The 25,769-nt window shown below is 39.4% G+C and overlaps 2 protein-coding genes across 8 annotated transcripts; both read left to right on the forward strand.

Annotated features, from left to right (window-relative positions):
* Positions 1-13,659, forward strand: ppm1j (protein phosphatase, Mg2+/Mn2+ dependent, 1J). Of its 2 annotated transcripts, XM_081718321.1 has the most exons (11): positions 1-440; positions 7,380-7,497; positions 8,607-8,936; positions 9,777-9,889; positions 10,047-10,131; positions 10,542-10,660; positions 10,820-10,883; positions 11,421-11,528; positions 11,743-11,894; positions 12,215-12,366; positions 12,617-13,659. In XM_081718321.1, exons 1-10 carry the CDS (start codon positions 181-183, stop codon positions 12,360-12,362), a joined length of 1,497 nt encoding a protein of 498 aa, XP_081574447.1. In that variant the 5' UTR covers positions 1-180; the 3' UTR covers positions 12,363-12,366; positions 12,617-13,659. The 2 variants fall into 2 exon arrangements, with proteins under 2 accessions (XP_081574447.1, XP_026874979.2); XM_027019178.3 differs by having other exon boundaries at positions 3-440; positions 12,215-13,659.
* A 670-nt stretch (positions 13,660-14,329) lies between these two features.
* On the forward strand, positions 14,330-25,657 carry rhoca (ras homolog family member Ca). 6 transcript variants are annotated; one of them, XM_081717824.1, is made up of 7 exons: positions 14,378-14,474; positions 16,164-16,222; positions 16,318-18,837; positions 19,413-19,570; positions 21,256-21,376; positions 22,286-22,416; positions 23,342-25,657. In XM_081717824.1, the coding sequence occupies exons 4-7, from the start codon at positions 19,415-19,417 to the stop codon at positions 23,513-23,515; spliced, it is 582 nt and encodes a 193-aa protein (XP_081573950.1). In that variant the 5' UTR covers positions 14,378-14,474; positions 16,164-16,222; positions 16,318-18,837; positions 19,413-19,414; the 3' UTR covers positions 23,516-25,657. The 6 variants fall into 6 exon arrangements, with proteins under 6 accessions (XP_081573953.1, XP_081573949.1, XP_026874985.1 ...); XM_081717827.1 differs by lacking the exon at positions 16,164-16,222 and having other exon boundaries at positions 14,330-14,474; XM_081717823.1 differs by lacking the exon at positions 16,318-18,837 and having other exon boundaries at positions 14,335-14,474.
* The last annotated feature ends 112 nt before the right edge of the window (positions 25,658-25,769 follow it).

A 25,769-nucleotide genomic window follows, 5' to 3' on the forward strand; every position in this document is an offset into this window, starting at 1 on the left:
CGGTCGAGAGAGCATTTTTTTTCGCAATGAGGAAAACATTGTCTATCAAAACGTCACATGGGGTCAGAAGCGATCGCTTCCTGCATCGCGTCTCACCTCCGCTGGTTTATTTTTGCTTTTGCTGCTTATGATTTCATGAATTAGTTCTACGCACCATTCATGCTATAACATTTTACCGCAATGATTAGCAAAGTTAAGAATGCCATGTCTTCGCTGGTGGGTGGAATTATTCCTCACGGTCACCATCATCACCACCAGCACGGATCGGCGAACGCACAGAACTGTGGAACAGATGCATTGCCTCCGCGTTTCCCGTATAGCCGCCCCGAGTTTTTAGAACTGACACCGGAGTCGCTGCAGTCCTCGACCGAACATGCCACCAGACCGGTGATCGTATTGAGGCGGGATATCAGGCTTCCGTGGAGAACGGGATACGCAGAGTGAGTCACAGTTTCTTAAAATACCATCCTAAAAGGAGTCAGCGAGTTTCATTCTGGTGTGGGAACATCTTTCATTATTATTAATTGTTTATGTTTACTTAGTCTGATATTTTATGTGAGATGGAAGCATTCTCCTCAGCGATGCTGTACGACATATTTAGCCAAGGGCAACCATCCCCTCAGTTGAGTGCGTTGGGACGTCATACTTTAAGCCTTGTGCACCATCTCTCAGTGTGCAATAGTGACGTAGGCTACGTCGACAGCAGGCTGGCATAAATGATTCATTGCGAAGTTCATTTAAACTGCGGCATAGGTAGATTTTCAAAGGGGTGAACAATGAACGTTCCACAGTGTCTGTAAACCTCGTCCTTTGTTCTCCTCTGATTGCACTGCTCTCACAATACTCATCTCACAAGACACATCCTCTCTCTGCCTTTCCACATACGAAATGAAAGCGCAATACAGGATTAAGTCACATGATTTCCAGTGTGTAAGGGTGTGAAACTGTATTTACTCATGGTACGTCAGCAAGATCAAAGAAAGCTAGCTTTTCAGTCATTCATGGTGAAGAATGAATGAATCTGCCACCTGTTACAAAGTCATTACCTGAACTGTATTGCTCTCTGTACAGGGATACAATCATGTAAATTACCAATGGGTACACATTACATAAGGATATACATTTGCATTTACATTCTTCAGATGGTAAATAAATGGTGGTATTTGCTTGCTGTAGTTTATTCTAGTTTGTTCGGTTGTATGCCAATGCCGCCATCTTGGAAGTGCACATTTTTATGTAATATTTATTTATTTTTTATTAATATTCTACCTTTATGCTGATGTTGTTTACTGCTCCAGTCTGTTATTTTCTCAAACCAGTGGCATCTGGTGGTCTTTGAAATAAGGGGTGCAGTTTAGGTTTAGAATTAGTCAATTATTACATTTGTTGTTAATTATATGTGAATTGTGCACTCCTTTCTTTTTCTAGGAAATGGTCTATTACCCTGTCATACCAACAGGCACTTGACCAGTTTCGTCTCAACGGCCAAGGTTGCTGAAAAGGTTTTGGCCCATTGTGTTGTGGCTGTATGACTTTATCCTCCTTCATGTCTGTAAAGGTCACTAAAAAGTCACCCAGGTTCCTACTCTTGACCTGAAGGAGCTCAGATGGAACTTAGAGCTCAGAACATGGAGCTCAGATTTTAGTCTTCCAGGATTAAAAAATTGGTCTTAATTTTTAACAATTTTTTAATAGCAAATTTTGGAATGCCTCCCCAGGAAAGACCGTCTCATTTAATCAATTGATTGAATAGTTCAAGGAAGCATATAATTTCAAAATTAGAAAAGCACTGAGAAATCTGCTTGCTAAGATTGTCTAACATGGCCATGTACAGATTTCCTATGTGTCCTGCAGCAAGCTGTGACACTGATGCTTTCACCTTGGTTCATTTTGATGTGAGGTTTGCTGCTTGTGCATACTCAGCTTTGAAAGCCTCCTCTGACCTCTTTTCTTTTGCAAAAGCAAGAAGCCTTGAATCTGTGTTTTTGAAAATACCTATTCATATGTATTCAACATAAAAAAAACTCAATAATCATCCAATGGCCTGATGAAATCCAGAGTGTTGCAAAAAACAAGCATCAGGCAAGCATTTTGCCCCCTGGGATAATGCCAAGGTAAATTCATGTGCATAGCAGTGCACACACATTGCATTTGGGGCAATATCTTTTCCTTTTGGCTAAGGTCCATTCAGAGAGGAAGGCATGACAACAGCCACATCATGCATTTGAAACCACACATTTGTCTTTGTAATTTTAGCCCTGTTCATTAAAAACATCAGACTGGGCATCTCGCCCTCCTGAAATATAAAGAAATCCAACAAATCACTCCTGAATTTTGGCCTGCAGTATCTACATTCTGAACAGACAGTTGTGCTTGACATGAAATTTGTCTCATCTTGCCAAGCAAAGAAGGGAGCAGTTTAAACTTTGTCTTTGATTTCATTTAGGACAGTGGCTTTAGTGTCAGGAATAGAATAATTCTGAATGGAATAGGGTATGCCAGAAAACACATAGCATGACTGGAAGAGAGTAGCTAAGACATCATCATGCGTGGCTAACATTCTCTTGTTAGCTGATTCCCTCCCCTCATCATGGCCTCTGAAAGCCAGATTTTGACAGCCAAGCAGTGAAGTGACATCAATCAGGCAGTTCATATAGGCCCTGGTTTTTTCACTGTTTCATTGTATATTTCCACCTGAATGCATAGGCCAGTGTGTGCTACTCTGGCAGTGTGTCCTATGGTGTGTCCTACTCTGACCCTGCCAAGTAAACGTAACCATGCACATGAACTTAATTGTTTCTTGCATTTCTCTTGTCTTTTGTATGCCCTGTCAAAGTTCACAAAATTCACTTTTGACCGAACAACACATCCCTGAGTTGATTTCATTGAGAAACATGGCAATCAGTTCATTCTCTTGGTCAAAGCAGTTCCTGTCAGCCAATTCACTTTGTTATACGAGGAGTGCTGAAATACTCGTTTGTTTCTTCCTGACTTTTAAAATAAATGAATATTGGCTGTTGTTTTGCTTGCTGTTTAATTTTGTGTATCTACTTATAAGGAAGACCAAAGGGCTTCTACAATGACTGGCTGGCTGGAACAGGTCCATGGAAGTTAACTCACTGAACTGCCTGGCGTTCTCTGAGGACTGGACTGAAAATTGACCATGGTTACGTGTCACAAGCAATGAAGCTTGTCTCTTAAATAACGCAGATTCCCTATTCACATGTAAAACCTTAGCACTTCCTTTGAGAATTTCAAAAATTGAATATATTTTGAATTAAATACAAGTGTCATGTCACTGAGGACAGAGTATGTCGAAGACTTACTACCCACTATGGAGTACACTAACCACCCTCTGATTTAGATCCATTTATTTATGAGAAACACTTTATAGCTGTTCATTTAGAGACTCAAGCCGTGTTCAGTTGTTCATCTGTTTCTATGCACAGATTGTTAGCAAGCCTATATCTTTTCATCAGTTCAGTATTTTCTTACCACAGAACTATTGTTGGCTGGATATTTTCGGTTGTTGGACCACTCTCAGCTTAGCAGCGATACTGACGTGTAACAACTCAAACAACACTGTTATGCCTGATACACTGATACGGTGCAACAACTACTTCCATGCTGCAACTTTGCCAGTGTCACCACTGTGGTTCAGCAACTCAGTATCATGTTACGAAGTGGTCGTCACCAGCCCTATGTGCAGAGGGCGCTGTAGAAACACCCTGTAACTGTACATGTGAAGTGAACCTATTCAAGTGATGACTTTATTTATGAGTATTATGATGTTTCTAATAGATAAGATGCTGAGTGTACTGTCTTGATGCAATAGAGACTATGGCAAGGGTAACAATACGTCAGCCTATGGGTAATGCAGAGAGAGAGAGAGAGAGAGAGAGAGAGAGAGAGAGAAGGAGAGCAAGCAGTAACCTCTGGAGAGATCAGGACTCAAAATCGAGTTGCTCTCCCATGTTAAGCAAACAAATAATGCCAGCAAGACACTGGCAGGCTACGTGACAAATAACTGTTAATATGTGTGAGCGTAGACATGCCCACACACACACACACATCATGAGGTTAATGAGGAATATCCAAGAAGAACGTGAGGTACAGGAAATGACACTAATTATATTCGTGAAGTACAGCTACAAGACCAACTCTTGTTGTCATAGCTGGGCTGCACAGCAGCATCAGTGCCTTGCCCTACTTAAAAAGTAACAGTGAAACTGCCATTCCACCTATCAGAAGTAATGAATTAAGCATGTTTTTCATGTTTCTTTGTTTTATAATGTTGACTCATCTCTTACAAAGCACATTAGGATAGATTACGCATGGGGGCTTAGCATGTGGTAGTGTATAAGCAAATGTCCACCATAAAAACCCATGTTTACCTTGTAGCTTTTCCACTACTTGTGTTTACTGATTACATGGGATCACCTGTCCAACATGAACTCAGAGTTTTCTCTAAGAGCTCAGAAACCTATCTGGCCTCTTTGGCCAAGTGCTTTTAACTATTTTTAAGTAACTGATGTTCCCAAGAACATAGGCGCCTTGGCATAGTACCTGGGTCACTGCTTGTGGATTCTGTGTGCATGCAAGCAGGATTACTGCACATAATGTAGAGCTGCAGCAGTTACAGTACTAATACGAGTGGCGCTACAAACAAATTTATGGTTTAAAAAAATATTGCCTTATTCATGACATCACATATCAACACACTTCTTATAGCCTAGCTGGATCCTGCAGTCAGTTCTCATGACTATGGAATGTAAAAAAAACTGTTGCTACTGTAGAGTTCTTTTCAAATATACACACTTGTGACATATTTTCCTTAGCCTTTTTATGCTAACACTGGATTTTTCTTTTCTAAGTCATACCCATACAAGCCATATTATAAAGGTAGTTTATTTCTAAATGCTGCTGCGATGGTTTATATTAGTGCTTTATATCAGAGGGGCCAGTGCACAGGTCCTGAAGATATTCTGGCACTAACCTGCAGGGCAGTAGACCTCCGGGACCTGAACTTGGCATCGGATCGAAGCTGCATCACATGTTTCCAGGAATGTCCTGGGAACTAAAGAAATAGATATTGGTCTTGGTTTGTTTGTTTGGGTAACATAGCTGGGTGAATCAGTAATCAACACACACTAATGAATCAGCATACGTTTTTCTATCATCAACCTTGTTTAGTTCTTTTTGTTGTTGTTGTTGTTTGTATGTTTGGTGTTGTTTTTTAACTTCACTGTCACCAGAGGGATGTTTGAGCTAGAACACTGATGAAATACGTCTTGAAGCATAGCTGAGGTGCCATTTTAGGAATTCATTTGTATTCTGGAGCTTACTCATCAGGTTTTTCCAGTTCTGGTGTCTTCCTCTATTGTACTGATGCTCTGTACCCTGTGAAAGGTGATTTTAATAATGAATAATGATAATGAGGCTATAATGATCCTGCAGTGTTTATTAATGTTGCAGCAATCATTTGCCTCTTCTTTATGGTGTTCCTCATCTTTGTATTACAGAAAGCAGCTAATGTCTGTACAATCTAACCCAGAGGTCTAAAATCAGTCAGTGCAGGTTCTAGATTTCTAGAATTTGAGCTCAACTGTGTCTAGACCAAAGTGATTAGGTCTACATTTGCTAAAGGTTTCTGATTTCATTTGGGCAGCAGCTCAGTTTTGTCCAGAAAATTAGACAATAAAGCAAGTATGCAGATAATGCTATACTGCCAGACGATGTATTAAGTCTAGAAGCTGGGGGAAAGTGGGTGAGAGTAACACAGAGATGACTTCTAAAGATTGATCCAGCAAGCTTAAGGAGTTGTGCATCATGGTTAAAGAAAGCAGTACATGCTATCTGCTTTTGTAAGGTCTTTGGATGCTCTAGGAGACCACAGATGTTTTCAGATCAGAAGCACCCAGGAATCTAAAGGGGTGTAGAATAAAGGTACCTGATGGTACCCTGCAGCTGCACATAATGTGCAGACAGACCATTGATCTGAAACACGATACTTTCATTAGCAGACTACTGTCTGGTTCAGAGGGCCTGTCAGCTCCGGACACTTCCCACCGCTCTGGAAGCTCCTTAGATCCCTGGCACAGTTCTGTCCAGGGGGTGCCAGGATGACCCAGGGTGCTGCCACTTAGAATCCAACTGATTGGCCATCAGCACTTAGATCAAGTTAGTCAACTATGCAACTTATGATAAGGTTATTTTTTCAGTCCAGAGACCATCAAAGTTTGCAAACGATGAGGACATCAATGATGACATAACGTGTATGGCTTGAGTGCTGGCTTTGGTGATATCAGTTGCTAGGTGAAGCTGAAGAGTTGTTTTAAGTTCTAATTAATGTGTATTTTACAGTGGTTAGATTGCATTTGTTTATAATTCTAGGGTACTACTCCAATAAGTAGCACAGAATATCAATGATATGACTCATCTTGAATCAGCTGATTAATGTGGTCAGCCCTCCCTTCATGCAAAAATTTACCAAATTAACAGCATTTGGCTGATACTTTTATCCAAAGCGACTTAGAATTCTCACTGAACATAATTTGAGCAATTGAGGATAAGGGCCTTGCTTGGGAGCCCAACAGTGGTAGCTTGAACTGATAATCATCTGATTACTAGTCAAGTACCTTAACCACTGGGCTACCATAACCTCACAATAGAAATGCAAACCTTCAAATGCCTACCCAAATTGTTTGCCTTCAGGGTCTTTCACATGGTTGAGAAAACTAATGATGTTGAAAGGGAGACTTCAGGGGCTATGAGGTGTAAAACAGTGCACTTGTGACTTGAGAAGAGGAAGTCATGGACAAGGGTAGTGCTTCCTCTTTTGCTGTGACTTGCATATGGCTGCCTGTAAACCTCTAAGACTAGAGGTTTGTTTTCTTTATTCAAACCTAGTCTTAAATAAGAAAGATCTGAGTTCATATCTACTTAGTAAATGTTTGGTGATACATGTGTGATATATGAAATAAGTATCAGCTAACTTGGAAACCAAATACATAATATAAACTCTCAATGACTGACGCCTTGGCTAAATGACCAAAAAACAGCAAATGCCAGGGTTGCAGCAAAGAGACAGGCAGGTCATTTGTTTTATATTTGATGGTAGGTTTTGTTTTCAGGTGATGTTCCCACAACTTCCTAGAGTATTGCAGTCTTACTGAGTAGGCCTGTAGAGGTTTGGCAAAATATGTATTTCACATCTTAGTAAACTCAGATCTAAATCCAGGGGCAGACCTGGTACACTTTTGGAAACCCTCTGGTTGTGGCTTTAGAAAGATTGTGCACTCTCTCTCTCTCTCTCTCTCTCTCTCTCTCTCTCTCTCTCTCTCTCTCTCTCTCTCTCGCTCTGTGTCCCTCTTTTTCAGGGTGATAAATGCAGGAAAGAGCATGCTAAATGAGGACCAGGCCTCATGTGATGTACTGTATGTGAAGAAGCCCAGCGGCAAACAGCAACGTGCCTCTGTGCAGTTAGAGGACAGTGGGGTGAGTTGTATGTCAAGTCAAGTCAAATTTATTTATATGGAGGATTTTTTTGTCACAAAGCAACTTTACAGACATCCAGGTTGAAGCCCCCCAGTGAGCAAGTGAAAGGCAATAATGGCACGGAAAAACTCCCTAAGAGCATATGGAAGAAGCCTTGACAGGAACCAAGACTCAAAGGGGAACCCACCCTCCTCTGGTTATACCATCAGCAGACTCACACACAAATCCATAATTGCACGCAAATACACACACACGCACACGCATGTGCAAGCATATATACATGCATACATACACACGCATACACACTCTCATGAGTACACACATATACATGCACACACACATATGCATGAGCATGCATACGCGCGCGCACGCACGCACACACACACACATACAGTTCATCATACAGTTCCAGGTAAACTGTTAAACCAAAAAGGATTGTTCAGCAAATGTCTGACATATAAGTTTTGTCTTACAACTTCTATTGAATCACTGATCAGAGATGTTGTCAGTCCTGTATGTGCTATGTTTTTTACAAACCTAGTATTACTTGTGCTTTCATATTTGGAAACACACAATGACAAGTCTGACTTATTTGACCATACATGACAGCACTTAGCATTGCACATACTAAAAGTTGATACTCAGATGATATTTTTCAGTGCCTCTCTTATCTTTTAATAGCACACACAGAGATACACACATAGATGTAGACAAGCAAGGTAGCCTTGACTTGATTTCTTGGATGCATTAACTGACTGGTCAAACATCCAAACCATTATCCTCCACTCTCTTATTCTCCTAAACCCATAGTATCACGGATCTATTTTTATCAAAGAGGTTGCATAATTATGAGGGGGTATGAGAGACAGAATGTAATAGAGAGAGTGTGAAAGAGAAAGTGTGTGTGATAGAGGGGAATACAGGCCAGGTGTTTCATTCCTTTTCAATCTATCACCAGGTCATGTCAGGAAAACTGATCTGCGATAATGTAATTAAGATGCAGCAAGATGCCTATATATATATATATATATATATATATATATATATATATATATATATATATATATATAAAAAATATCCCCTTTCTCCTGTTCTCTCTTTTTCACCAGGACAATAAAGGTCTTCCCATGCTCTTCTGGGGTGTATTTGATGGTCATGCTGGCTCTGGAGCCGCCCTCATGGCTTCCAGGCTCCTCCCGCGGCTCATCCGAGACCGGCTGTGTGAAGTGGCCCATGTTCTGGAAAACCCAAGCAGTCCACCACCCATCTGTCTAGCCAAGAATGGGAGCCCTTACCAGCCTGAACAAAAGAAGGGAGCCTGTCTGGATGCAGAAGACCCAGAGGGCTCTGGAGATCCCATAGCTCGGTTCCACATGGAGAAGGTGGTCAGTCTAGAGGGCCTGGTGATGGGCATCATAGAGAATGCCTACAAACAGATGGTAAGACCATGGGGCTCTGGGACTTGATATCTTTGAGATTGAACCGGTATTTACAAAGAATAAATGTTATGTTGGTGGGCTTTATTAGTTAAGTCTGATGTCTGGTACATAATCTGGTCTGTCTATGCTTGTCTGGTCAGACTATGCAGACAAGCATTGATTTCAGACAAGCTTTTTTTGTTGTTGTTCTTATGGTTTATAAGTGGTTTGCGTATTGTGAACTATCTGAGGTATTATGCCTACATTCTGACAACTGTACTTGATTTGCTCAATAACTCAAAAGTGGTTTCCCCCATGACTTTAAGAATTCTTTGTTCATCCACTACCATAGTCCATGTGGTTATTTGCTATTGCTATGCTCACAAGAACAATTTTACTTATTAATAATTTAACAAAGAATAGATTTCGACCCATCTGATGTTTTGGCTATGTGTCTGATTTATTTATACAACACTTCCTTGGTCTTTATATTGAAACCAAACAACAAAAAGAGACTTTAAACATAAACACCATATCTAACATCAGCTAGAAACCCTTTGTTAGCTCCCTTCTACACAAACATATTTGGCCAAGAAAAAAATCCAACTATCCAACTGTCCAGTTACTCTTGGTCTCTCTAATTTAAGAAGACAAAGACCTGTAATTCGTATATGGCTTGAGTGATATGAACGTTCACAGCTTCAAATTAAATATGACATTATGCCCTTTCCTTAATAGCCGTGGTTTCAATTCAGTTGTGCTACACTTAAGAACCAAAAGTACATAAAAGTCCAAACACTTATGGATTCTGAAATTATCCAATGTTAAATAACATTGTTGGTGTGCCCCCCTCCCCCACAGGATGACCTCATTGAGAAAGAGAAAGCATCTTACAGCATTTCTGGGGGATGTTGTGCCTTGACTGCAGTGCATTTGATGGGGAAACTCTATGTAGCTAACGCTGGAGACAGCAGGTAACAGGACTATGATATTACCAACCTTTACTGCTCGAAAAATCTGCACGTAACTGAATTCAATTTTGATTTCCTAAATTATTAAACTTTTTTTCATATAATGTGTCCTAATTGTTGATTAAAAATATGTTTAAGCATACGTTTTTTTTCTTTTCAGAGCCATAATCGTCCGCAATAATGAAGTCATTCCCATGTCCAATGAGTTCACGCCGGAGAGTGAGCGCCAGAGGCTGCAGTACCTGGTGAGTCTCCACCTCCAGCACACATCCACTCAGCTCAGACTCATCTCAAAACCACACTAGAGCCTAAAGCCTAGACAAAAATGGAGGGAATTTGTTTTACTTCAGTTCATATATTTTTAGCCACACACAAAAAAGCAAGACCACTAGCTTGTTATTGTTTAAATAGGTAAATAATGCTAAATACTTAATTTACTCACCACTGTAACCACTATATTGTACAGTGTAACAACCCTTCCAGCATAGAGTGTGTTTAGGAGAGTTTACTAGATATAATATGATTTCTGCACAGTGACAACTTTGTGCCAGAGAGCAGAGCAGAGATTCCTCTTCTTGTTGACATTCGACTCTAAATCACTATCATATTACCTTTTCATGTGACTTTTAGTAACCAACTTTCATTTTGTGTAAAGGGCTTCCTTAAACCAGAACTGCTTGGTAATGAGTTCACACACATTGAGTTCCCCCGGCGCATCCAACACAAGGAGCTGGGCAAGAAGATGCTCTTTAGAGACCACACTATGACTGGGTGGTAAGTATGGATTGGGATTACGTTGGATGTATTACATTGGATGTTAGATTGGCTGTATTTCTTACTTAACTATTTTGTAACTTTGTGGCTAACTTCTCTGGATTTTGTACTTCTTTTGAGTGTATGTCACTAATAACATTTTAATTACTGGAATTGTAGGGCATATAAGACAATTGTGGAAGATGACCTCAAGTTCCCCCTCATTTATGGAGAAGGGAAAAAGGTACTTAAGATCAAAGTTTCATACCATAATTTATAATAAGTTGAATTAATCAGATGTATTTTCAATGCATCAGTATTTTCTGGATAAGAATTAGGGGGAATGAACATATCAGATTCTGAAAATGTCACTAAGTGGCCTCTGCTATATTCTCAGATCACTTGTAGTCACAGAGCTCTATTATTTTTGTGTCTTTCTTTGCTCTCAGCAGCAGAGTTGGATCTCAATATTTACCTTCATCTTATTCCCATTTCTTCTTACTTTTGTAATGACAGAGAATGACCCTCTGTTAAAAATTCTTAACCAGATTGTGTATAAACAATTTCTTGTTATGTATGTATTACAGTGTAATGTAATGACATTATATTGCATTAAGTTGCTAACACAGCACAAATAAGTTAATTTAAAACAAGTAAATGTCTACAAGCAAACTGAGCAAATTCATTTTTCCTCTAGTGATTATGAATGCCTGAGAAGCAGTAATCCTTTACAGTGGGATTGTAGTAGGATCTGGGAGTAACTGTGTGTGGTCATTTGCAGGCCCGAGTCATGGCCACTATTGGAGTGACACGTGGTTTAGGTGATCATGACCTGAAAGTGTACAACTCCAACATTCACATCAAACCTTTCCTATCCTGCTGCCCAGAGGTAGGTTTCTAAGTAGGCTTGGAGCCTTGTTTGTTTTAGTTTCACCTGCTTATTCAATGCCTTAGTTATACATCCATCCTCTGACTACATAAATTAAAACTTTTTTTGTCATTCTTTTGTATGCAATAGCTTGCATGCTTAGTCAGGGCAAAGTTTGCTTTATGATTCTAATTAATAGCAAATTCCCTGTTGTGCTCTCTTGCTCTGTGTTCAGGTGAAAGTATATGACATTTCAGAGCACAAGCATGGTCCTGATGATGTCCTTGTTATGGGCACTGATGGATTGTGGGATGTGACCTCTGACAAAGAAGTAGCTGATGTTGTGACTAATTCTCTGTCCACCCATGAGCCGAATGATCCAACAAGGTACACTGAACATTGAACTCTTTTTTATAACCTGCCTACTTAAATGTACTGGAAAATACACTAACATGCAAACAGCATCTAGCTGATCTTTTTTTTCCACAGAAGCCTTGTTCACAGGATGAGGTTAAAATATACTCTGGGTGTGTTACATCAGACACACCAGTAGATGTCACTGCACAAACATTTCTTGATTATTGGTTACTCCAGTGTTATTTAAACTGCACAAAGCACCAATATTTGTTTTTAGAAATAAATGCTTAGCTGTATAATATGAAATACTTATGAAGGCTTATGAAATACTTATTTCCTCTTTGTTAAAGGTATACTTTGGCTGCTCAGGATCTCCTCATGAGGTCACGCGGTGTTCTGAAAGAGCGAGGTTGGCGGCTGCCCAATGACAGACTTGGATCAGGTGATGACATCACAGTATTTGTCATCCCATTGGCTGGGGCAGAATTAGAGACATGACAAGGTGGGTTAGTTCTTCCCTGTGGAACAAATCAGGATATGCCCCTAATTATTGCCTGCTGAGGAAGGGGTGCAAAACCAAAAACCCATTTTCATTTGAGCTAAAGGAAGCGGCCGAGGAAGGTGTATGCATTGCTCTCCCGCTTCCTCATTTTTAGAGTTGTAATTCTTCATCTTGACTCTTACCTCCTTGTGTCAAGCGTGGGATGACATCATCATAAAGTGCCACTCCTCTCTCTCAAAATTTCTCATAGACTTTATGTGAAAGACTGCTTACTTTCCAGCTGTCCTATTTCTGACTCCAGATAAGTAGAACTTCAAAACAAAGCAGCGGTAATATACACTCTGGAAGTTCTTCTGAGAGCAGACTGATGGCAAGAAGAGAGGTTGTGCTAGATGAATGTTCTCCAACATGAGTGTGGTGTTAAAGACTTGATCTGAATGTGACAAAGAAATGAACCATTGCTGATATACAGTGAAAACTTTGATGAAGAAGATTGTAAATGTAAGCACTTTATCTCTAGCATCAATCCATTAATCTGTAATTAAAACTTTCCTAATTACATAATTTCCCTAATCTCTCTTCAATGTCTCCAAAATGTACCTGTTTAAACACATGTATTTGTATCACGTTTGCATCAGGTGTAAAAATATTCACCATGAAATAAAGTAAGCACAGTTCTCAAGTTAGTCCTGATATTAGGGTTTGAATTGTAAGAAGACTTCCTTTGGAAAGATAGCAATAGCATGGCTAACACTGTGATTAAGGAAATCTTGAAGAAATATGGAGACTGTCACCAATGCCTTGAAAGCTGCGGGGAACAAAATGCAGCCATGTACCCTCTTTTGCACATTTGATTGAAACTGCATTCCCTACCTCTTCACAAAGCCATGCTGAATGTCTACGCAACTAAAACGCTTCTAAGTAGATAACAGAGCCCAAATATATCGGTTGTGTACAATGCTTTTCACCTAAAATTATGGGCCAGTTTCAGTGAGACAGGGATAGAGGCCCAATCCTGATCTGAAGATTAGTTTTAATGAAGAATGTCTATCCAGCTGGATGGTGATGTTTTAAAGCAGACATGTTTCAACTCACAAACTACCACCATGAACATTACTTTATTTCAGTATCCCTGCTTAAAAGATCTTGAACTGGATGCACCATTGTGAAAATTGTCATCACATGGTTTTTGTCTGTATTGTGTTTCCATATAATTCTGCTAAAACAATTGCAAAGCTGTAACACCTAGGCAACTAAGATTAATTCACATTAAATCTCATTTTTGAAACACAAGATTTTCTGACTCTTTGTATTCTTATATTCTATTTGCAATGGGGAAAAAAACAAAGTTAATTGATACATCATTGTTACTTATTAAACATTTATGCTATTGCACAACGTGTAGTTGTTTAACGTCCTCTGGGTCAAGAAAGTACCATGAGCTAAGTTAATGAATCTTCACAATAATTTTCTAACTGAACATTTCCCTTAAACGCACTGCAATATATTGTTCATACAATATAAAACAACGGGGAAACTCTTGCTTAGTACAAGTACCAGTAGTGCAAGTACCAGTACCTTAGTGCAAGTACCAGGAGCAGGATTTGGTGTTTTCCATGCTTCCAAAACAGCTGACTCAACAGCTACAGTTAAAATGGGTGTATTAGCGAGGTAAACAAAGAATGTGCAGTACAGCTCGGTATTCCAGGACCAGCACTGAGAAACGCTGGTCCGGCGCAATTAATGATTGTTCAGACCCTTTTAACTAAAGAAATATCTCGTTATATGTAGATAACTTAATTTCTTTTCAATGTACAGAGCTACGCAACCACCCTCATCTCCTGCTTATCCACACTGCCCCTATTGTAGGAATGATGTCATTATTATCGGCGGTGGGGGGGACGTACCTAAATAATCTTAACGGCAGAACCGCCTCCTCAGCCAATGGAGGTTTAGACTCACTATCGCTAAGTGTTTTTCTCTAATGTGGGCGGATCCAATGTTTGTCAGCTACGTTTCTTCGCAATATATCCGGGGTTCATTGCGCCGAAACTTCACCACAACGTAGAGATTAAGCAGTGGACGAGAACGCCACGAAACGAAATAAGGTATTGTTCCCATGTTTTGTTTAAACGGCCAGTTATGATATGTCAAAATAGGACTGTTTGTTAGAAACAAGTTTTAAGGCGATGGTGTGTGAAAGTAGGTGGTGGCTCGTGACCTGAAAGTCTGGTCTGTCAATCAAAAAGACTAGAAAGTGTGTAGTGTAGGTAGCTTTACCTTTAACTCTCGTTTTACTATAGTGATTATTTGTTAATGACAAAAGTAAAAAATATTTGCGTTTTCTGCTTTTCGTGGTTATGTAGACCACCTGTTAATTCCTAGCTACAGTTCCTGCAATCTCTTCGCGTAATCCGCAGGGTGAGGCAACGCTAGAAAAATAACTTAACATGGGTAATTCTGGTAGTTTAGGGTTCATCGCTTCAAATGGGTGATGTCGGAATTTTCATTTTGATTATTCTTAACGCAACGGATTGACCTTTAGTAAGGTAGCTAGTTAGCAAGCAGGGCGTTACTGCGGGTGGTGGTTCGAGTAAAAAAAACAAAACTTTCGCATCGGGTAGCTGGCCCTCCATCACAAATTATAGGTAACAAATATTTGTTTATGACAAAACGTGGTCCACTTTTGTCGCAGTCTTGGGGCGTTGTTAGGTTCGCCTGAAATAACTAGTTAGCTAGGTTAGGTACAAGAACAACCACAGTTCCGTAGCGTTGGGTTACTCTAAAGACAGCCATACGTTTTATTTAACTACAAAGTAAAGATTTGTCAGCAGGGAGACATTAACATGTTTTTGGGTCATTATGAAGCGTCGGCAGAGACGAGAACTGAAAATGTTGTTTTTAATCCATGAAGAGACACGGATAAAGTAAACAAACCATAGTTTAATGAGTCAGGATAAGAGCCCTTTCAAGACAGTAAACTAGGTCAACTTTCAAAGTAATAAGTCTAAAACATTGCGGGAGCTGTTTAAAAGCTAGATTTGCAGATAATGTCACTTGTTTACTTTTAGCTCGTTTCAGGCACTTTTTAACTATGTTAACATGTTAATAAATGTAGATTTGTCAACACTGTACTCCGAGCCAAAAGTCCTAGAACTTACGTTGCTTCATTACAGGGCAGTGTCTTCCTATAAGCAGTTGTGAAAATGTCTTTCATGGGAAACAGTATTTCGGCTCAACAGGTCCTTAAAGATATAGAAATATAAAATCCTACACATGATTGGTCATTACGTTTTGGACTTTTGCCATTTTCAAAATATTTCTGAAAATACCCATGCCCCCCCCCCCACACACACACACACAAAATGCAGTTTGGCAGAGGTTTGCCTAAACATATCAGCCAAATTTCATTCTGCACTTAATACCTTCAGTGGTTTTCCAACAGAATCTTGAGCTGCTTTGTGACTTGCTCTGCTTTAATTAAAGTCACAGCTTTTGTCAGACTGTCAGCGCCACTGTTCATCCACTTTCCCATCCCCAAACATGCAGAGTAGTGAAAATATCAAGCTTCTTTAGCAATTGAGCCTTGTGAATTCCTCATAATCAAATAGACAGTTGTAATCACAGCATACAAGCATTCTCCCTCACAAGGTCTGGTATTCTTTCTTGACCAATAATGGTCTTGGTATGGCAGACTTCATGGTATCATTACAGGCAAGGTAATCAAATACACAGCACCTAATGTGGAAACATTGTGATCAAACAAATGTATATATTGTTCTTGCACCCTCACCCAGCTGTGGGGAATGGTGACGTCAGATGCTCAGTCTGAAGGAACATCGGAACAGTGACGAGGGTGCGATGTCCGTACTCTGCACATAATTGTTGTTCAATTGCTTGAGATCTGAGTAGCTCTCCCCTTTCACTGTCACTTTCTGTTTATTTCTTTAGAGAGTAGGACTTTGGGCTATCAGTTGGAAGGTGGTGGGTTCATATCCTGGAGCACATGAGCAAGGCTCTTTACCGACTCAGCTCCAGGGGCACTGTACAATGGCTGACCATGTGAATATGCGGAAAGAAGCATTTCATTGTACTGTATGCGTGTATATGTATATATGACAAATAAAGGAATTCTATCTGGCCTAGAGCTTCATGTTCCAGACTGCCACCCTCTTCCTGTCATATCTCACATCTGTGGCAGATGCAAGAAAGCATGGTGTCAACAAATGTCTTCATCTGTCTAAGAATCACCAACTTTTTAATGACTTAAGTGGAAATTGGCTGGAAACTGACCATAAGACTTTCTCTCTGATACTCTTGTTAAATCATGCAAGTTGTCAAATTGTTACACTATCTAATAATGATGATGATCCTTGTTTCATACATGTTTTAGTAAACAAATATCTGGTTGCTTAATTTTTATGCTGTATATCCTGGCAGCCCTTATGCTTTGGGAAACCTGGGTCAGTGATTTCAGCTAAAAGCAAACCACTGTAGAAAATCTCACATTGTTACCAGAACAGTCCTTTGAGTTAATGCTGAGTTGAGATTGAGATTAGCAATGTATGGGGACTATAAATGTTGGTACAGTTGTTGTCAGAAGTATATAGTTAGGGTTCAGAAAGTAAAAATTGGTAATGTTCAGAAAGTAAAAATTATGTTTGGGATAGGTTTTGTTTTTAAAGATTGGGAGTAAAAAACTATTAAACTGGGTGAAAAACTTTCTATACTATGTGCGGATTGCATTTTACAAATACAGAAGTAGTAATTTACTGGTTACCTACTTGCTGGTGCTTTGGAAAATTATTATATTTGCTTCCTAAACCAGAATAACTGGCTCAGTCTCACTCTCTTGTGGGCTTCTCTTGTCAGTTCCAAACAGAAGTGAAACATTTGGAATGACTCAAACAAAAAGTTTGACATGTGTGTTTGAACAGTGTCTAATGAATTTCCAGTTACTGTACCCATTTTTGGCATCAGGGAAATGACAGGACTCCAGCCTTTTGAGCTTTAGCTTTGTTATTTGCCAAGTTGCATTGTCTTGTTATGAGTATGAAAAAAGTGTTCTGCGTAGGCCCTCTGCCAGCCTTGGTTTTCCTACATGATGGATTTGTCTGGGCCCTTAACGCAGACCATAAGACAGATCATCATCTGATACTGCAAGCAAAGACACAAATTCAAGACAGATCATTCACAATCATTCACATTCTGCTTTTTTTATATATCAAGTAAGTAAAAAGGAGCAAAGTTTTTAATTTTTTTCCCCCCCTGTCTTCTGCTGTGCAGTCATACAGTCTTACTGCTGCTCAGCCACTGACTTGTAGTGGCTTGTGTTGTTGTTTTGTGCACATGAGTTGAATGAGTTTTTCCTCATTCAAGAGTTCTCCAAAGAACCCTCTAAAGAACTCTCAAACCACTGCTGTTGGCTTTTAGGTCTAGACCTCCTTGAGTTTAGTGGTGTTTTTAAATTTTTTTATCTAAACCATTGATGTCACACACATCTAGGCCATTAACTGAATTCCTGTGGATTTAAACTGTATCCAGTTAAGTTCTGTCAATTTAAAATCTATACAAAATTCTCTACTGACGGCCCGTAGTGAAGCCGTGGTTCCCTCTCTCCATTTATTGGCTGTGGAAGGTCTCTATTACTTTGTCACTTTCTGGAAGCAAAAGCAAAAGTGGAAGGAGCTTTGTGTGAGGTGGCATTCATGGCTCAGGAGAACAGAGGATCACACTGAACAGAAGTTATTTTTAATGTTCTCAGCACAGTGTGTGTGTGTGTGTGTGTGCGCGCCCGTGCATGCTTGATTTCTACAGGAGCTGATGTCTTGCAGACAGCTGTACTGATCCTCATTATCATTTATGCTGCAAATCCCTCTTTTACACTCTCATACGAAGATTGTGGCAGGCAGGCTGTGAAAATGGTCCCAGGTGAAGGCAAATGGAACCTTGGTGGTGTCATGCTTTTATGCATGAGAAATGCTGGTGTATATTCATCCACTGTGTATGCTATCACTGCAGAATATTGTGTAGCACACTTTTGTAGTCCCATAAGCAAAGGGCGTTAGTGAATTTTTATTTGTTTCAAGAGACACCATTTTATTGTAAAAGATCTTTTCAGTTTGTGATGGCTTCTTTGTTGCAATGAGTATAAAGGCTCTTTGTCAAAGGGTTACTGTTAAATAGTGTGTGAAACTTAACCCCTCACATCCTCTGTGGTGGCTTGTGTGTTATACTACATAGTATCTAACTAACATTTTGGGATTGTGTAAAGCTTAACTTTTATTGTCTTATGCACCTTATTGGTGATTGATTTTATTTATTTATTTCAAAAAATGGGGGACCAGGTTCCAAAAAACATCATATCACAATGATCAGTTGTATGGTAGCACCTTGAAAGCACTTCCCAACAGGCAAAATGAGACACATCTAACAGTATAAAGCTTTAAGAAAAGTGGGCCCATATTCCAGGTGAGTAGCCTATGACTAAATGTCGCTACTAGGGGATACCTAGTTTACGCTGTTGTTTTTGGTTCAAATAACATTTTCTTGCTTTATTTTATTAATTTTTGAGGTATTATGCTTTTAGCTTTAGCATTGCTTTAATGTTTTTCAACAAATTCTGATGATTTATCCAATTATCAAGTGGTTCTTGTGGGGTCTGACACAATACAACGGCCTGTAGCAGTTCTTTTCAGTTTGACAGTACATTCTCTTGCAGACTGTATTCCTTGTATTTGGTGATCTTGTGTGTCCCCTCGCTAAAAATCTGTAAAAACCTGAAGTGTGCTTCAGATAGGAGGTATTCCAGCTGCTAACGCCTGTTTTGTGAGAACCATTTTTCCTTAAGCAATATGGAATTATAGCCCCCCACACTAAAACTATGGATTTTTAAAAAATAGTTGTTCTATGTGATGGCCTTCATTTTGAAAATTAAAAGCTTGATCATTCCAGTTCCAATGACCTGCTGTTAATCAAGAGTGTAAATAATGTGTCAGTAGAGACAGCATAACAAACCTGTAACACATCCCACTTATCAACTCCAGGCATGGCAGCCATAAGGAAAAAGTTGGTGATAGTGGGAGATGGAGCATGCGGAAAGACGTGCCTTCTTATAGTGTTTAGTAAAGACCAATTTCCCGAAGTCTACGTTCCCACCGTGTTCGAGAACTACATCGCAGACATTGAGGTGGACGCCAAACAGGTTAGTATGGATTCCTATCTTTCACCTTGAAGGTGAAATGTTTTTTGAGCTTTTGTTTCACCGACTGAAGTTTCACATTTTCAGTGTTTGGTTGTTTAAATCAGGTTCACTGATTTAATGTGGATGGCACATCGTATGCTTTGACTTATGCCCCCCCCCCTTTTTTTTTTTTTTTTGTCTTATGTAACAAATTTAGTAGAGGTTATGATCTAAGTGACAATGTGTATATCACCAGACAGCTGAATTTCCCAGACAATATCTAAAATTCCCAGCAATGGTCACTGTTGTGGAATGAGTGACATCCGGTGGTTAGTCAGAAGTGTTCTACTGTTAATGGGCACTAGCTGATAATACCAGTCTGACAGTGACCACTACTAGGGCCAGACAGCAAAAGGTCATAACAGGAAATGGCTGTACTTGCTTGTTTCCTGGCTTTGACCTGGGAGCATGGATGTTTCCCCTCCCACTGGCCCTTATGGGCCAATACTCAGGTCACTTCACTTCCTGCGTGTGCATGTGTATATATGAGAACTGGGGGGTGGGTGGGGGTATGTGCTATGTGTTGTGTGCTGTTTCTTTTGTACAATAAATGTAGGAACTAGGTAAAGAGAATGACTGACTGACTGACTGACTGACTATCAGTGATTTCACCTCTTCTCCATGTAAGGTTATGCTTCACAAAAAAATAAAAATAAATAAATCTAACCTGCTTGGGGGCAAGCTTACATAAAATCTAGAAGCTTCCTAAACAGACCCTGAGCTCATCTTAAATCCCTCTGGCCCAAGGGAAACATTGTATACTCTTCCTCCATTCTGTGGGCACAGCTAAGATCTAAAAATAGCTCCTTTTTTGTTTTTCTGCCCTTTTTTCTTTCCTAAAGCCCAAGCATATATGAACCAGAGAAGCTGCCTGTGTGTGAGTGTGTCTGTACACATCCATGATTTAATAATCCACTCACCATCCTAATTTTCTCGGCTCAACAAGGCCACGTCTGCGGTTTGGCCTTTTTCCATTTTGTGATTTAAGATTAGGATCTGGATGCTAGATGCTGCCCCCAGGCCAGCCACACTGCCCCATCCCAAAGCATGACTCAACTTTGCAGGGTAAAATCCCTTAGTGCTCCTGCTAAGCTTTGACCCACAAGAGAGCAGAAGAGATTGGGTTTGATTCTTTCTAATTGCCCATTTATCCAATTCAGGTGCAGAACAAGAGAGGAAGTATAGTTTATGAAAGCACTCCTAAATCACATGTGCCAGTCTCACATAACCGGCTCAATGTATAAAAAGACCATTTTTAAGGCATTTTCTCAAATAGGATAGAAAGGTCTGTTTCTGCACCTTCTGTTTAGTAGTCATACATGGTCAGCTGAAGATTGTGTAGAGATGGGTTAGTCTCACTCTGGTTCAGCATTCTGTGTGTTGTGTCTGGGTGGGTGTATGTCTGTGTAAATTTTACTCTGTATAGTACATTATTAAACACCACTGTATGTGTGCGTGTGCATTTGTGGGCTTATGTATGTCTGTCTAAAATAATATACTATATAGGAAAAAATAACACTATTGCAATTCAAATTAGCCATTCTTAAGTTGAAAATGTTTTAATATGAATATGTAATACATTTTTCAAGCCTTTATTCTGCTGTTTGGTGGGACTTCACTTTGATGTCCTCACTTTTCACTGGCAGGTGGAGCTGGCACTGTGGGACACAGCAGGCCAGGAAGACTATGACCGTTTGAGACCACTCTCCTACCCAGACACAGACGTCATCCTCATGTGTTTCTCTGTCGACAGCCCTGACAGTTTAGGTATGCTTATTTCCACATTCCATCTCATAATCAACTAGCAAAGCCATCAGTCTCCATTCTGTTGTTGAGTGTGTGTGTGGGGTTTTTGTTTTTTGTTTTTTTTTTCTCCTGAGTCACTATGTAAGGTTTTGTTTTCTTTTTCTTGTTTTTGGTTTTGCTTGACGAAACAGAATTTCCTCAATGGTAGGAAATGCTGAGGTCCCTGAATCATATGTAGGCTATTTTTGTGTGCTGATTTTAAAAAAAGTTCATAACAGAAGCAACATGGAGCACCTAAATAAGGATTTTGTCACTCTTATCTGAGGAACATCCTTGTCTTTTTCTCCCTTGCTGTGTGAATAGCAGGAAGTTTCAACTTTGACTTGCTTTATTGAGTCATCATAGCCCTGATAACTGTTCCAGGAAACCAATATGTAAAATTACGCATATGTGAAATATATAAAAGGTAACTACAAATTCTCACAACCTTCAAGATGCTTGCCCTTTGTTGACAGTTTTGAGGCTGTTTAAATGTGAATAATAGAATTTGACAAGTTAGAATTAAACTCTAAAGTGACTGACTGCACAATAGAGCTATGCTTTAATTTGGCTCTGTAACCTGTAGAAATAAGGAAAACTTCTAGAATTATTTAGTCCTTTTTTAACAATAGATTCATGATGATGCCTGGCTTCATACCAAGTGCCTGTAGAAATGGTCATAGAAATGGTAAAGTTCTCTTTCACTTGTAGGAAACAACTCTTTACAGCAGTGGTGTGACAATGAACATTATGAACTTATTCATGCTATAATATTAATTTAATGATGTCTAGTAATGAGCTAGTAATGAGACACTGAATTAGGGTCTTAATGAACGTGAGCCTAATTCTCTTTTGCTTAGTATTTATTTGTGTGTGTCTCCTTTTCTGCAGAGAATATTCCAGAGAAGTGGACGCCAGAGGTTAAGCATTTCTGTCCCAATGTTCCCATCATCTTGGTGGGGAATAAGAAGGACCTGCGGAATGATGAGCACACGCGGAGAGAGTTGGCCAAGATGAAGCAGGTATCTCCCTCTCCAAAGCCTGCAGCACTGCTAAAGGAGGCCCATTAAAAAGCACTTAGAGGATTGCATTACTGTCGCTCTGTGAGGCATGAACATCATCATCATCATCAGTCAAGCACATATTGCACTCTAACTACTGGCTGCATGCCAGACAGAGCGAGTGGCTGGTGCTATCTGTATCTGCACTGCTGTGTGATGTGTGTAGTGTTTACTGTGGGCATCTGCTCAGGTTTGACCTCTGGTGCTGGACACAGACTATGCCTATTCCATGAATGGGAAAAAAACAGCAAAGAATTTATATACTTCAGTGAACACTGGACTGAATAATAAAAATCAAGGCCATGTACATGACATCAGTAATTATGACTCATGATCTATGTTCTGTGTGGTATATGGATTCTGGAATTGCTTCCTTATGGAGGTAGTTGCACCAAACATACGGATTAAAAAATAATTGTTATAAAATAATTTTTCAACTCATGTCTTTATAAAAAATTATTTCCCATAATTTGTAATTGGGCCTTTCACTACTTTGCACTAATAACTTACAGCTCCTACACAGCTTCTCACTGGGTTCACAAATCTGTGAACAATAGGGCAATTTGATCAATTTGATAAATCTACTTTTCTTGAGAAAAGTATACTCACAGTCTAGATGTTCTACTACTGAAAAAAACTCTAGTGAAAAAATGTATAGGGTGTACAGCAGCTACTTCCAAAACTTTGCTACATTAAAAGCTAGTTATTCACCACATTCTCAATTGGCATAAAATACTTGAAATACATTTTTATAATGAACCTAGTTTGTCTCTAAGAAACCAGCCCTTTGGTATGATAAAGAATTGGCACCATTCACTGCAAACCAAACCATACTGAATTCATAAATGTTTAGGTCTCACCAGTGCCTGGTGTTGTCTCATTGCAGGAGCCTGTTAAACCAGAGGAGGGCCGGGACATGGCTAACCGTATTGGCGCTTTTGGCTACCTGGAGTGCTCAGCCAAGACCAAGGAGGGTGTGAGGGAAGTGTTTGAATTGGCCACTAGAGCAGCGTTGCAAGTCCGGAAGAGGAAGAAGAGGAATGGATGCTCAGTCTTGTGAGACATTTCTGAAGTATTTCAGAAGTTTCCACAAATTTATATATAGCATTCAATTGACAAGGAAAGACCACCCAAATTCTAACCAACTGGTATCTATGTACTGTACTGTATATCACATTATGCATCAAAAGGACTAAGATGGGAATGTTATGCGGGTTAAAACAAAATATGCCTTGATTTTTCTTTGCCTGTAGCAGAGTAGGTCTTCTGTGTTTAAGTCAGATTTTCACCTGAGTATGAGCTAAATGATGATAAATGTGTTTTATGCATTCACATTAACTATATGTCTTTAGTCATTGCCCTGATGATAGTCATTATGTCTTAGATGTGGCATGACTTATTTTTCATTTGAATTTCACTGACATTATTCAAGGAATTAACAAAGCACTGTTAATTCCTGTTAATGGAATTGGTGCCTTTGTGATAGTTTTCTGCAGATTTGAATGGATTTTGCACAGCACAAGTTTGGAGCTCCTCTTGAATACTGACATCTCTTCATGCTAATTAGATTTTGTTATTTATATTTCTGTGTCAGTTGGCTCCTTTGTGGATCTTTCCTATTTAATTGGTGACAGATGATATACAGGCATGAATACATGCGTTCAGAGCAAAACGTACAGCAGTTATTGTATACGTAGAAACTATATGGGTTTTAAATAATATGAGCTGTAGGTATCATGTTGTACTATATTGTAATTCCACTCGTAGGCAAAAAAGTTGCAAATGATGCGACATAGTCAAACAAGCAGAAGAGCCCCGTGGTTGCCACATATAGACAGTTGGCTGTACATTTTTTATGCTAAGTATCAAAACGCATCCAAACACAAACGCACGACAGATGTTTGGACATTTTGGGGTTTTTCATTAGTGTGTAGTGTCCCCCTGCACACTGTCACTGTTGACTTGCGTGCCTTCACTTTAGAGTTGACCGTAGTTAAATTAGGTAAACTAATGAACGTAGTGTTGGAAATGATGTCCACTATTGTGTGTTCAGCATGATCAGTGCTTTGTGCTGCATGCCAATAGCCCTGTTGGTGTTTGTGTAAAAATCTGTTCATGCAACATAATGTTACTGATTTGTGCATTGACTCATGATTTGCCTATGCACCTTTTAAAGAGATCACACATTTACAGTTTACACTACTGCCCCCTGCTGGTGGGAAGTGGTAGTTAATGAAAGACTTAAACTTGTAGCTCCAGGGTTCAAAAATGAACTTTTTGCTGCTTCGTCTTTTTGTTACTGGTAGTAAAAGCTTTATTATTGTTATTTTTAATAATATCTCCACTTCAGAAGGTTAAGGGATACAAGTAGTGCAGTCTAACCACATAGACAGCAATAAGGAGCTAATGCTATGGGGTAATTTGATAGCATTAGTGGTGACGCTCACGCTTTGAATTAAAAATTGGCAAGGATGTAATGTCTAATGCCAAGTCAAGAATAGGACATTACACACGAGAATCTTTTGACACTTAAAAGACCCCATAATCACAAATAACATAAATCTGAAGAATGGTTTTCCTTTGTTTTTCTTCAACATCCGTCTTGTCCCCCCCGGGGTCCTTTTTGTTTGCAGCAGAGCCAGTGGTTGGTACAATCCATTAGCATGCCTGAATGAGCAAATTCCTGGTTACTACAGCAACAATTCTCTCTCTCTCTCTCTCTCGCTCTCTCTCTCTCTCTCAACAAGCGTATTTGAAAGTTTTTCTTGGTTTTTTTGGAAGTATTGAATTTGAAATGATCTACAAATCCAGATTTCTATGAGTGCTCATTGTAATAATTATTTGAAAGCAGAAGTAATATTCCAGTGAACATTTAAATGAAGTGAAGCTGACCCATGGTGTTGTTGTTGTTGGGTTTTTTTTGTTTGTTTGTTTTGTTTGTTTTTTTTTGGGGGGGGGGGGGGGGGGGTTTAGACCAAATTGACTTTGTAGCATGTTTTCATGTTTCCAGAAATTGTATTACATAAAGTTGAATGATAAACTCTAAAACATGGAGAATAATTTTTTTAAATAAAAGTTATTTTACTGCCTTTATTTGCTCAATACCAATAAAATATTAAATTAGATAAAAGTAATGAATACAGTGGTGTTGGTTGGGTAAGGAACATAACAGCAAAATAAAATTCAGTCTTCACTATTTTTACCTCAAGTTATAAATTGTCATTTCTTTGATGGGCCATTACAGAGGCTTTATAACATAGGGCCCCATAATCCTTTTGAACGAAATGTAAACATTGACCAGCTTTCTTTAGCTC

This window comes from Electrophorus electricus, chromosome 7 (assembly GCF_041902795.1).
Source record: "Electrophorus electricus isolate QZ-2024a chromosome 7, ASM4190279v1, whole genome shotgun sequence".
NCBI classification, from domain to species: domain Eukaryota; kingdom Metazoa; phylum Chordata; class Actinopteri; order Gymnotiformes; family Gymnotidae; genus Electrophorus; species Electrophorus electricus.